The 14,379-nt window shown below is 47.5% G+C and overlaps 1 protein-coding gene across 1 annotated transcript; it reads left to right on the forward strand.

The window, feature by feature from the left end:
* Positions 1-950: 950 nt before the first annotated feature.
* Positions 951-1,976, forward strand: LOC308239519 (melanoma-associated antigen B1-like; the record flags this gene model as incomplete). Its single annotated transcript, XM_080652302.1, has 1 exon — positions 951-1,976. The coding sequence occupies one exon, from the start codon at positions 951-953 to the stop codon at positions 1,974-1,976; it is 1,026 nt and encodes a 341-aa protein (XP_080508428.1).
* Positions 1,977-14,379: the final 12,403 nt, after the last annotated feature.

A 14,379-nucleotide genomic window follows, 5' to 3' on the forward strand; every position in this document is an offset into this window, starting at 1 on the left:
AGTGCCCCTTAATTCCTGCTCAGGGTTCAGGCGGGCGAATGCTTTCGCCTGATAAGTGGGATCACAACACAGCAGAGGTTTATGCTAGATACACGTCTAGGGGGCAAACAGGATTGATGTGAGATCCTGGGGCACCTCTCATAAGGGGGCCTCCATTTGATGTGTGCATCCTGCATTTGGCAGAAGACAGGCAAATGCAGCTAGAGTCTCTAGACCGTGTCAACTCAGTTCCTCCCTGGCTCCTGGGTACCTATAGATGTCAGTGGAAGATAGGCCACAAGCACCGACACAGAGGACCCTAGCTCTGGCATTGCTAAGCAGGAAAACCACATGTGCACTGAGGAATGACCGACCCTGAACAGGTGAAGAAGGGAAAGCTAAGAGCATAAAGTAGGGCTCTGAGGCCCTACTTGGAGACGAGGTGAGGGTTCTAATGAGGACTGAGGACCCTAAAAATGCAGGACGGAGAAGGCTCATAGCGATGTCAGTTCTGTGTGCCCCCTGCCAGAAGCAGCATCTCAACACAAACTTGTGGCATGGAGGTTTTTGTGTCACCTTCAGAGAAGGGCAGGAAGTGGGGGCCCAGGTCTTGCCAACAATTAACTTGATGATACTGAATGTGAACTGGGAGCACTCCCCAAACCCAGGGTCCTGTATACCCTCTGCCAGCCCCATAGTCACCTAGGGAAAACCCAGGTTAGATTCTGTGGCTCTGACTAAGGCACACTTTAACTTCCACTGCAGGGTCTTAGGGCAGAGGCTGGGCAGAACAGGCGCCCTCTGGGTCGCTGGATCACTGCCCTCAGATCTTGCAGACATGGCCTGGGATAAAGCCCAGGTGCAATTTCCCTGCTGAGGGTGCACACACCATCTCACTCTCCCTCCTCCAGGTGCCAGCATCACTTCCTCTCCTGCCCCAAGGGTGGCCACTGTCCCTGACCAGTGTCCTCATGCCTCGGGGAAAGAAGAGTAAGCTGAGACGAGAGAAACGCCAGCAGGCCCTGAGTGAGACTCAGAGTCTCAAGGGTGCTCAGGCCACAGCAGGGGAGGTTGAAGAGCACCCCTCCTCTCCTCCACATGATGATTCTCCCCAGAGCTCCCCTGCACCTGGCCTATCCGAGGAGTCAGAGGGAGCGGCAGCCACTAGCTCTTCTGAGGCAGGTGTCTCTTGCCCAATATCTGATGCCATTGCCCAGAGCCAAGGTGAGGAAAGTGCAAGTGCCTTCCATGCAGCAATTTCAGCTCTGCAGGCTCGCAAAGATCCTCTAAGCAGGGAGGTGAGCAAGGTGGTGCAGTTCCTGCTGGAGAAGCTGAAAAGGAAGGAGCCCATCACTCAGAACGCACTGCTGAAGTTTGTCAACAGGAAGTACAAGGAGCACTTCTCTGAGATCCTCAGGAGAGCCTCTGAGCGCATGGAGCTGGTCTTTGGCCTTGAGTTCAAGGAAGTCAACCCCAAGAACCACACCTATGCCTTTTTTAGCAAGCTTGGCCTCCCGATTGAGGGAGACCTGAGCAGTGATGAGGTCTTGCCCAAGACCCCTATTGTGATGGTGATCCTGGGCGTGATCTTCATGAATGGCAACATTGCCACTGAAGAGGAGATCTGGAATTTCCTGAATGTGTTCGGGGTCCACCCTGGGAAGAAGCATGTCATCTTCGGGGAGCCCAGGCAATTCATCACCGAGGATCTGGTTCAGCAAATGTACCTCGAGTGCCGCCAGGTTCCCGACAGTAATCCTCCCAGCTACGTGTTCCTGTGGGGCCAAAGAGCACACACTGATATCAGCAAGATGAAAGTGCTGGAGGTGCTGGCCCGGATCTTCAACAAGGCACCTACTGCCTTCCCAATCCTGTATGATGAAGCCTTGAGAGATGAGGAAGATAAAGCATGGTTGAGAGCCGCAGCCATGGTTGGCTCTTTTACCAAGTACAGGGCTCCTTCCCAGGCGAAGTCCAGCAGCTGCTCCCACACCTAGGGAGATCTGAGGCAGCCTTTTCACTTTGAGTTTCAGGAGGGCAGTCACCCTTCTGAATAGTAGAGTAGTGGGCTCTGGAGGAAACAAAACGTTTATGCGGTTGGGTTTCTTTTCTTCTGCAGATGATTAATTTTTAGGGTTGTATGTATTTTCAAAAGTTGTTCCTTCTAAGTAAAGGTTTATTTGCTTCAGAATCTAAGTTTCTTAATGTCATGTATGTCACACTTATTAAAGATGAAATTTAATATTAAGAGTTTTTTTATTACAAGCTGATTGAAAAGCCTTCAATATGTTCTTTTTCCTACAGTGCAAGGCACAGGAATAGGATTTTTACTGGGCTTATGAAAATATTTGGGACAACAAAATGGACAAACAAAGTAAAGGCTGATTAATTTTTAGTGTGCTTTATTCTCCTTGTTCTTTTCTTATAAAATTAAATAGCATATACCTGGATTTGCTTATCCCTTCAGAGTTTTTGAGAAAATAAATCCTAATAAATTTGAATTCTTGCTCATGTCTTTTCTTTTCCCCTCCAGCATTACTAGACCATCTGCTCTTTGGAAATGTCTCAAATTAGTAGTGATGGTAAGAAAAATAAGCCTAATAGCCACTGTCCATAAAATTTAGAGAGTCTATCAGCAGCATTGGTCATAGAAGGCAAATGGTGTCATCCAATGTAAGAAATAAATAAATGACAAGTAACAGAAGAGGTGTGGAAGAGAGCAATTTATTGTCCATCATGTGAGCAAGTCAGTGTTTGGCCCTGGAAATATCCAGTCCCTGAGGATGTGGAGGGCAGGTAATTTTCAGTTGGGCTGCATGATGGGCTGGATGAAGATGAGGAGTTGTGAAGTAGGGGCCCAACACTCAGGTAATGGGTCTTAAGAGTTGAGAGACTAAGTCTGGAATGGAAAACAGATCTTAAACTTTACCTGGGGATCTGGAAAAAGCTGAGTGCAATCTTCACCTGAGGCCAGACTGGAAGGGGTCCAATCCACTTGCTCCAGGGCAGGAGAACATAGTGCTCAAACTAGGTGTTTTGAGCATAGGATGTCTAGAGTGTTTCTGAAAAATAAGTGTGATAGCCCTTGAAGTGAGATGCCATGGAGCCACTGGAAAATCTAGCTTTTCATGGGCTGGCAGAGCCTGATCTCTCTCCATGAAAATGGCACTTCATGTAGAAAATTTGAGTTTCACTTGGCAAAAAGGAAGGGCAGGCTCTATTTATGGTGGCAATGAAATTCATAAAATTAGGGTTCATTTGGAAGACAAGTGGTTGGTCCTTGGGACTAATGAACATTGAGTTGCATCTTGCCAGAGAAGATATCCCCACATCCCTATTAAACAACAAATGCTCTATAGGGGAAATTCTACTAAGTTTTACTTGGTAGCAACATATTGCCTGACGTGGTTTTCTAACTTTTATACAGTTCCATGTTCTGTAATAGAGCATAGAAATTAAATTCTGTGATGAAAGGTGGTTATCATCTGGGGTCAAAGCATCTTAGAGATAACTGCCATACATTACAAGCACCAAATTCACCTAATACTTTGCCAGATGGTTTATATTCATCACAAGTGAATATCCACAGTCCTGTGTGAAAGACTACCAGATTGATTTGTAGATAAAATACTTTGGATAGTCTCACATTGAAGGCTAAAACTGACATAGTAGGACTTAAGCATGGCACTGAATTCCTCTAGAACACATCCTCTGGCACTCCTTCAAGTCTGTGGTACACCACATGCCACTTAATTCATTTGCCTGCTCTGGATTTCAAAATGTACTTCTGTCAAAAAGCAGGACTTCATACTCAATATATTGATTTGAAAACCACAGCCCCAGGAACAAGCAATAAAATGACCTAAATATATGTGAGATATGAATAAAGAAAGAAAAAGATGGTACTCAGGGATAACATCAAAATCTACAAGGAAAATATCAGTAAACCACTAGAGCACAGAGATCACAAAGTCATTTGGCTCAGCCCCTTTGTAGAGAGTAAAACTCTTAGAAGTGAAGTTAGCTAATAGGCTAAGTATGGCTACTGAAAGGGAGGAAGAGGTCAGTGTGTTTTCTCTGACAGCACATCACTTGTCCTCTGCTCCCTGGCTTGGCTGCAGCATCTCCATCCCAAAACACTCCTGGCACAAAACCATCCTATTCTCGGTTTACAATAGGGACACTAGAAAATAATTCTCAAGGATATGGCATTTCTAAAAAGGCTTTTCACAGGACAGACAGGAGTCAAGAGGAGGATTCTGATGAATGATGACAAGGGAGCCACAGAGATAATGGCTTATGTCTCCTCTCAGACCCAAAAGGCCATGGAATGGCTGTCAAATTGAGAATCCATTTACTAATTTTCAGGTTTCTCAGGGACATGAGAGCTTTGGTGTACACGGGTGATGTTAAGGTGAAAGAAAGAGGAGTTCCAGGGGCCTGCCAGGAGTCAAGGGAAGGATCCTGAGTAAGGACTAAGGGCACACCCTTACCCTGAACAGAGAGGCCCCACAGAGCCTGAATCCTGATGTCACACCTGGATGGGCAATAGCAGGAGAGCCTCATGTGCATTCCCTGACCTTTCCTTCCATGGCTCCTCAGGAGGTGAGGGCATAGGCCTGCAGCTCTGAGACCTAGGTGAGCACAGGAAGGGGATCTATGCCCTGCCAGGAAATAAGGGCAGAACCATGAATTACATCTCTGGGGAACATAGACACTAAGACCATGAGGTGGCATAGAGATTCCCCAAGCCATTATCCCTAATATTCCTTAGGCAGGGCCCTTAGACTCACTCTGTAGGTGTCAGAGATGTGAGGGCCTTGTTCTGAGGGGAGGGTCCTCAGGTAATGAAAGGAAGGAGTTCCTAGCATCTTTCAGTAGTCAAGGTGAGCAACCTATTCTTTTCAGAACTGTGAGGTCCCCAGAGGACCCTGCCCTTGCTGCTGCCATGAGATATCTTGGCATTGTTTGCATGATGTGATGATGCAATCACACCCTCCTGTGGTGTCATAAAGAGGGTGAGGGACTTGGTGTTAAAGGTATGGCCTGAGGCCAGTAGTGGGATGATTTCTAAGTTTTCCAGAAGCCAAGGTGAACACTATGAGGTCCTAAGTAACCACACACCCCCAATATTGAGTACACCATAAAGTAATTTCCTACTCGGCCTCAATAATCCAAGAACAGGTATGTCCAGATCAGGAGATCCTCATATTCCTGTAGGGCCCTTAAAGTGGTCCTGGACTTAAAATTAGGGGCAGGCCCAAGGGTCATGGAGGAATCTTAGAACATGGGTGTGGTGGCTCAAAGCATGGTCAGAGGGTACATCCACCCTTAAATAGAAGGGATGACTATGCATCTGACCCCACACCGGCTTTGCCTTTAGGTGCTTAAAGACCCAGGACAGGGATAGCAAGCTTCAACTCTCCCAACACTTATTTTATGTGGTCTAGTGGAGGTGACATATTTAGTTTGAAGGTGTAGCCACTATTCACCTGAAGGAGTGGGGACACAAGGCCAGATATGAAGCCAAATGTGTATGCTTAGTGAGGATTGCGGGCCCCAAAGAAACCAGGACAGAAAACCCACCACTGAACAGTCAATAGTGGGAATACCTGCACTGGGTTGATGAGCTGAGGGTATCCTTCACTTTATTCTTTTTGGTCCCATGGCTTGCCACCAGTTGAATGATGCTCTTGAATGTGAAATAACAGACTCCTCAAACTCAAACACTGCCAGCCCCTATGGTCACCTCCGTATGCCTGAGGCAGGACTGGCAGGATACAGCCTGAAGTTTTCTCAAGGCACAGGAGCTCTGTGGGTTTTTAGAGTAGAGGCATGTGAGTGTACCCTGGGAGGAAACACTACATCAATGGGGAATCTGGGAAGCTTATCACCAACGATCTAGTGAAGGTGGAGTACATGGAACACTGACAGGTTCCCCACAGTCATACTCCATGCTATGAGTTCCTCTGGGGCCCAAAACTTACACAGAAATAACCAAGTTGAAAATCCTGGAATTTTGACCTAAGCTGAATGATACGATTCCAAGTGCCTTCACATGACAATACAAAGCATCTTTGAGAGAGGAGGTAGAAAAGCACAAGCCAGATGGGCAGCCGGGGCTGACACTGATACCACTGGCAGGAAATGTTCCATGGCCTGGTCCAGGGGTGTCTCCACAACTAGTAAATCTAAGGATTCATTTTTGTCGTGAACGAAATATCTGACATCATGGGGAACAATCCCACAGTAATATAGTTGAAACAATAGAATAGGAAAAAAATAAAATTTCATCCACCTTGATTCTCCTTTGTCTTTACCACCATTTCTGTTGTAAACTTGTTTCATACCTCTATATGTTTAGCTTACTCAAGGTTGTAGGATATAATAAATCTTAATATAAAAGATCTCTTATACCCTTTCTCTTCTATTCCACAATCTTAAATGAACATATGTTTTTAGGAAAGCCATGTATCAGTACTGAGGATGGTAAGATAAAGACCCAGCCTCCCTTCATAGAACTTTGCTAGCTAGGAGCTTCAATCACTTAAAGAGGATGTTGAGAAACTCTCGATGCCTCATAGGAAACTTAAAAGGGTAGGTGATTCCGGAGGTGTTCCAGGTGACAGGAGTAAGCGTGAACTGTCTGAATCAAGGCAGTTTAGATTTGGGGACACTGCAAATCAGCCTCTGAGACATCCTTGTCAGTTAGGTACGAGGTGGTGAGCAGAAGACAGAAACTCAGATGAGATGTCTGAGTTGAGAAAGAAAATATTTGGCCCTAACTGGTTTGGCTCAGTGGATAGAGCGTAGGCCTGCGGACTGAAAGGTCCCAGGTTCGATTCCAGTCAAGGGCATGTACCTTGGTTGCGGGCACATCCCCAGTAGGAGGTGTGCAGGAGGCAGCTGATCAATGTTTCTCTCTCATCGATGTTTCTAGCTCTCTATCCCTCTCCCTTCCTCTCTGTAGAAAATCAATAAAATACATTTTAAAAAAAAGAAAAAAAATGGAAAATATTTGCATTGAAAACTGCACTGTGGTGAAAGGTCCAAAATGAAGGCATGATAATATGTGCTGCCTTGACATGCCTTGAAACCAACAGGGCCTCAGATTGTCTAACTGCAAATTCCCCTCTATACTCTTCACTTGTTGATAAAGTCCCGTACCACAAATTGATCTTTTTGAAGGGGATAAGGCCCGTATCACATTTATTCTTAAGTAATGGGTTTCTTTTCCCTACCATCCTCTGGACTTGGCAAACCATGTGATTATATACTGTAGGGGAATCAGGGGTCACCTCAACCTCTTGATACCCCACAGACTGCCTCCCACAGAACTTGCTCATTCACTGTTCCTTAGTGTAAACCCCCCACCACTGTGCCATTGTAGGGGGTGTGGTGTCCCTCTCTCCCAACTTGGAAGCATGCATCATTGATAGATTCCTGTCTAGATCATCTATTTAGGGTCCAGTGTTGTGGTTCTGGACAGCACATCACCATAGTGCAGAAATGCCAACCTCATCTCACAGGGTAAATAGGGGGCCACTGAACATGTTTTTAGGAATTAATTTAGTAGGGCAGATAATCCAGTAAATCAATATGCATCCTAGGCAGAGTATTGTTTATCTCAGGCTGCCCAGAGTATATGCAACAGAGTGGATGGTTAATCAACAGAAATTGATTTTCTCACAGTTCTGGAGGCTGGAATTCCAATGTCCAGGTAATGGCAGTTTTGGTTTGCTCTGTGCGCTTTCTCCTTAGCTTGCAAATGGCTTCCCACTTCTCCTGGCCATCCCTTGTCTGAGCCTGATGTCTCCATGGATGACCTAAATTCTCATAAGTTTGGATTATGGCCTATCCCGGTGGTTGGCAAACTGCAGTTTGCCAACCACTGGCCTATCCTAATGGCCTCATTCTACCTTAACCATCACGTTGAAGACATAATATCTCTAGCCATGTGAGGACACATCCATGAGTCCTTGTTTGACCATAATACCAAACTTCCAGCCTTTAGAACTCTGAGAAATCAATGTCTGTTGATTACATGCCACCCAGTCTCTGATATTTTGTCATAGCAGCACAAATGATCAAGAGAGTTGAATATACAACCCTTGGCTCCCCAGGACTCCCACCTGGCTTGCACACCCTGCAGATCATGGGACTGGCCATTACTGTAATCCTGTGAACCAACCTCTCTTTCTCCATCCTATTGGTTCTTTTTCTCTGAAGAACCCCAAATGTATGGCTAATATAAAGATTACCTCAGACTTTGGGGATTAAAGTGACATAAATGTACACACTTGTAGCCTGCCAGCCATAGTCCTACAGGACTCTAAAAGGCATGAAAATGTGATCAGGATGGGTACCTTCCAGAGACTGGGGCAAGCATCAACTCCAGGCCTCTGGCAGTTTCTGGCGGTGGCTGGTGACCTTGGCTTGTGGCTGTATCCCTTCCATCTCTGCTTCTGTCTTCACATCTCTTTCTGCTCTATCTACGCTCACCTGCCTCTCTCTGAGAGGGACATGTGTGATGGCATTTAGGATCCACCCAAACGATCCTTGGTTATCATCATCTCAAGGTCCTCATCCTCCTTGGAGGCTGCCCTAGTGGGAACACTCCAAGACTCTGGGCATCAGGACCTGGCGTCAGCACACCAGCCTTTCACTCTGCCAGCCACTGTGGACTTCTCTGGCCCTGGCACACTGGGACCTGCACACAAGAGGTGATTCATTGCTTGCTGAGGAATGTGTGAACAAGGGGACACTGGAAGTCTCTTCTGAGCAGGTCTCCACACAGGCATCTGGGCAGGCTGCCCCCAGGAAGAGCTTAGCTGAGCAGGCCCTCCCAGCAGTGCAAGGAGACTTTGCTGTCCCAGTCTCTAGGCCTACAGTCCTAGGCCATTCAGGTTTCTCTCCAGACCCTCAAACAAAGGGCTTGCCTACTTTAATCACAGGAAGAAAGTGAATGGTTTGAATTCAGATGCCTCTAGCCCCGGGAGAGTTAGGCCTGGGTGGAAACAGGCTTCCATAGGCGCCTAGGGAATGCTACCAGGGCTTCCCTTGTGTTTAGCTCCTTGGCCAAGCTGCTGTGGAACCTCATCGCTTTTCTCAGGTATGGAGCCCTTTTCTTGCTTTGCAGCCCTTTTCAAAAGTACCAGTGCTGCCGGCTTTCACCCTTGTTCTAGACCATTTACTCTATTATTTCTGAGTCTCAGACCCTGGGAGGGCTCTCTTCTCAGGTCTGTGCCCATAGTGCAACCTGCTCCCTGGCTTGGTCCCCACCCCAGTCTCAACAGTGGACTCTAAAATATACTTTTATTAAATTTTTTATGAGAGAGGGAGAGGGAGAGCGATGAAAGAGAGACAGAGGAAAGGGAGATAGAGATAGAGAGAGAGAGAGAGAGAGAGAGAGAGAGAGAGAGAGAGAGAGAGATATGAGGGCAGATAGAAACATCCATGAGAGAGAACCATTGTTTGGTTGCCTCCTGTACATCCCCCACTTGGGATTGGGTCCTCATCTCAGGCATGTGCCCTGAATGGTAATCAAACCCATGACTTCCTGGTTCATGGGTCAATGCTCAGCTATTCGACACACCAGCCAGAAAAGAGAGGCCTTCTTGCCACTGTGCTGGGTTTGGGGTTGTCCCACCTCCTTCTCTAATGGTTTTCCGTTTCTAATTGTCATAAAATTCTGGTAGGCTGGGTGCTCATTGGGGGCTGGTCCTGAGGCTGTGGAATGCATAAGCTGTGAGAAGCCTGGGACCATCAAGAGGTAGAGAGCCCAGCCACTGCCCCAGGCTTTTCAGGCATATGAGACTCAGAGGAGCCTAAGCCAGAGTCCTGGGGTTTGGAGGGCTGGGCTGGAAAGCTGGATCCTCTCTCTGACACGTGCTATCACCAGCCACCATGGACTGGGCTGCATGGAAGGACCTTCTTAGGCTGAGTCAGGAGCCCCAAGCTCCCTGTTCTCCCACCCCAGGAACCAGAGAAAAAGGAGACCCCTCTTTGGCCTTCACCTATGGTCTTCTGTGCACCACTCCCACCCTGACCCCATTGACAACACTGGGAGGACCCTGATCACACAGACTGGGTGGCAGCTGGAGGGTTCTGGGGATGATGGGAAGCCACAGGAAAAATGAGCTTTGTTGGTGCAGCTGACATGAGGCTGGCAGACATGGGCTTGAGTCCAGGCCCTGCCCAGAGACCAGACTGCAGCTAATTAGCTCCCACCCACCCACATCCGCCCCTCCTGCCACACACATGGTCACATGTGTCCTGCCGATGCACCCCCATATCATCCTGCACCCCAGATCCACCAAAATCCCTCAAAATCCTCTGCAGACAGCCTTCAGCAACCCATCCCATGTCCCCATGATTCCCAATCCTTGTTGCCCACACTCTCTGGAGACACAACTGCACCTTTTCCTCCCTGGTGGCCATAATTACCCACATGGTAAGGGGTGAGCAAATGAACAGTGAGTGTTGAGCAAATCCACCACCTCCACACATTTGTGTCCCAACTTCACATGCCTCCCACTTCCCAGCCCCTTGGATCCCTGTGGTCTTGGTTTCCATGGACCATCGGTGGAAGCTCTGCCCCCACAGACTCTATGCTCCACACTTATACGGAGCAGAAGCCATGTAGACGGGGCTACAAAAGTCTCAGAGAGACATTTCTGGTTCCTGCAGATCCAGGCTGTGGTGTGGACAGCCCACTGTGGCCCTCAGTCTCCCCATCTGTGCAGTAGGCGGATGATACCGAGGGAGCCTGGGGATGTATGCAAACAGCTACACATCCTCCCCCCTTCTCCTACTGAGGTAGACCTGGCGCCTCTACTCTAATTCAGGTGCCTGTTTGTGCCCCCTCCCACCTTCACCTCCAAAACCCTTCCTGAATCATTCTTCCCACCCCATAGGCTCATTGCCACTTAGATTGTCACATCCCCATGAGTGCTCAGTCACCACTATGACTCTACATCCTGGACTCGTTCTCTCCAACAACCCTTCCCAGGTTTCATTTCAACCCACCACAGGGCAAACCAGTATCCATCAACTATCTCCTCCAGCCTCTGAAAACCTGCACCCCAAATATCTACTCCCAGGTCCAATGCCCCATCCACACAGAGGTCACCCTGTACCTGGTTCTGAGGCCTCCATTCCTCAAAGTTGCCTACACATTTCAACTGTGTCAAGTGGCTGAACCGCATTCCTCACTCTACTCTTCCTCACCCTCCTGTTCCTCACTCTCCTCTTTTTCACTGTCCTTCTCCTAATGGTTAGGACCTAACCAATACTCTATTTCTGTACCCAGGGATTTGCATGAAGGTCTTAGAAAACAAAGCTGACTTTCCCTCAATATTTGGCCTCCCACAACTCCTGTTCCTGCTCAGCTCCTTTGTCAAGGAATTGGAAGAACTGTGTCTGCATTTGTAACATGAGCCCCTGAGGGCTTCTTCTGGAGCTGGCTCCTTGCTCTGCTTCCCTTGGGTTGCCCTGGTGTACCATGCTCTGGCCTGATCCTGCATCTGCTTTGTGTCCTGGGAGGTACATCTGAATGAGCTCTGTTGAGGTGGATGTTCTGGCTCCCACTGGCTACTAGGTGGCTGGATCTTGGGAAGTATCAGTAGGAAATGGAGGGCAGGATGAGAGTGAACTGGGTATTGGTTTTCCGGCTTCCTGCCCGCCAGGGTGCTGGGTTCTGGCTGTACCCTGAACAAAGCACCCCACTGCTTTTGGAATGTTCTCCACCCAGGTCCACTTTGTGGCTCTAGATTCCAGTAACTCCTCCCCTTGATTCCTCAGACCAGTGGAGGGGGGAGCAGAATGCAAGGTGTATTTTGCACAACTTTTTTGCTGTTCCTTCACAAGAAGACTCTACAGTCCCTGCAGCCCCTTCCCTTCCCCAACTCTCTAAGCCTCCTTTACTAGGCTCCCATTACATCACATGACTTGCATGGCCAGTAGTCTCCTGCTGGGACATGAGGGGCAAGTTCCTGCATCCTGCAGTCCAGGAACTCTTTTCACAGTCACCATGATAACCAGAACAGTGAGCCAAGGTTATTTTCCAGGGCCGTGCCTCGGGATGCTGAGAATTGGGTACCTTGGACCATAAGATTTAGGCAAAAGCGTGAAAAATTTGTTATGAGCAGATTCAGAATCCCCACACAGGGAGAGCGACCAATTATGGGTTGCCCATTGAAGCCCTGTTCATTAGGGGTATATATTTGCAACATGCCTGCTCTCTATCTACCCCAGTTGCCACCTGATTGATTCTCTCAATTGTTCTTGCCCAGGAAAGGACCTGAACTTAAGTGTCTGTTCACCTTATTGCTGCAGGTCCTTCCTATGTTCACATGCGTCCTGCTCTGAGTCAAAAAATGTTCTGTTATTCCTGCATGCTTGCTTTCAGTGGTTAGACTCACTCAATGTGCTGTGTTTGCCCCTGCCTATGTTCCACCTGCCTTTGTTTTCCACTGGACCCCTGCCCTGACTTCCTGGGTGTCAAACTACCTCCTCTTATCAGCGCAGTCAGCACTACAGTCCTCACCTCTCTTCTCTGGGCACCTAAGCACCACAGTGGGGCTTCCCTTCTCCCTATATGTCACAGACTCCAGGATGTCAATTCAGGTGGCATAGCTCACACAGAGCACTTGTCCTGTCATTCTTTTTCTTTTTTTAAATCCTCACCCAAGAATATGTTTCTATTGTGTGTTTTTAAAGGGACAAATGGAGAGGAAGAGGAACATTGATCACTTGCCTCCATTATGTGTCCCGACCAGGGATCTAAGCCACAACTTTTCAGTGCACAGGAAAACACTACAACCCCCTGATCCACCAGTCCAGGGTGCACTGTTGTTCCTTTTAAGCCCTTTTTGCCACCATAACTAAGAAAGGGTCTGGTTCCCTCCCTCCTCTACCCTGTAATGCTCCACCAGGGACTGCTCTCAGGGGACATAGCACCTTGCACCCATGTGGTCCCAGGAAAGCCCACACCCCATAGAGTGGTGAAGGCTACCTGGGTTCCAGGGAGGAGCCCCTAGCTTTCCATGGCTTAGGTCTCACCCCTCCTCACCCATTCGGAACTCCATTTCTCATAGAAACCACGCTGGTGTTGCTGGCCCTCTTGTGGGTGGCAGGGCTGGAGATGTGAATCTAGAAGCTACTCCAGAGAGAAGATGGCTGCCCAGGACCCAGCATCCCTTCCCTGCAGCCTCTCCCCACCCTCCAGGTAGGAATCAAAGGTGTCTCTTCTATGATCTCAATGCAGGAATATAGAGTCCACAAAGGGGTGTGCTATGCACTCTCTGCAGGGAGTGTCTGACAAATAATGGTACATTGCCTTGAAGTGAAGATGAACAGAGCCAGGGTGTTGAGTCTATGTGCCTTGAAATGGTAGAGTTATATCCCACTGTATTAGAAGAGCATTTTAACTAGAATACCTTGAGTGGACTTTGAATGTTCTAAGAGAGGGCTACATTTTGGTGGGAAAGGAAGCAAAAGCTAGTGGAAGTGGTTTGGATGGAAGGCCGGATGGAAAGGATTGAATGATTTGGTCCTTGATTGAATTCTAGGAACTATAAGTTGAAGCAAGATGTGGGGGCAGAGGGAAACAACACCAAATCAATGTTAAATAATAAACGCTCTAAAGAAGAAAAGCTATTTAAATTTACATTGCAAAGTGAAGTGTTGGATGATTTGGTATTGTTGTATCTGAGAACATTACATTTTATCCGACATATCCTGGACTTAAAAAATGCACAATGACACTGTGTAGGTAAAAATAGTAAGTGCCATTCATTAAAAACCCAGTGTTGCCCTAGCAGGTTTGGCTCAGTGGATAGAGAGTCGCCCTAAGGACTGAAGGGTCCCGACTTTGATTCTGGTCAAGGGCACATGCCTGTGTTGTGAACTTAATCCGCACAGCAGATCAGTGGTTCTGTCTCATATTGATGCTCCTATCTCTCTCTCCCTCTCCTTTTCTACCTGAAATCAATAAAAATATTTTTAAAAACTACAATAACAAAAAAAAAACACATTGTTTGCTAGTCATGTTGACAGATGCTTCACATACAGCACTTATTCCCACAGTCTTTTTTTTTTTAAATATATTTTATTGATTTTTTACAGAGAGGAAGAGAGAGGGATAGAGAGTTAGAAACATCGATGAGAGAGAATCATAGATCAGCTGCCTCCTGCACACCTCCTACTGGGAATGTGCCCCGCAACCAAGGTACATGCCCTTGACCGGAATTGAACTTGGGACCTTTCAGTCCGAAGGCCGACGCTCTATCCACTGAGCCAAACTGGTTAGGGCTATTCCCACAGTCTTAAAAAGATAGGGTTTATCACATTCAGTTTTCAGTGTGTGAACGTAGCAAATGCTGATACTCACAAGCAGGT

Source organism: Plecotus auritus, assembly GCF_963455305.1.
Source record: "Plecotus auritus genome assembly, chromosome: X".
Lineage (NCBI taxonomy): Eukaryota > Metazoa > Chordata > Mammalia > Chiroptera > Vespertilionidae > Plecotus > Plecotus auritus.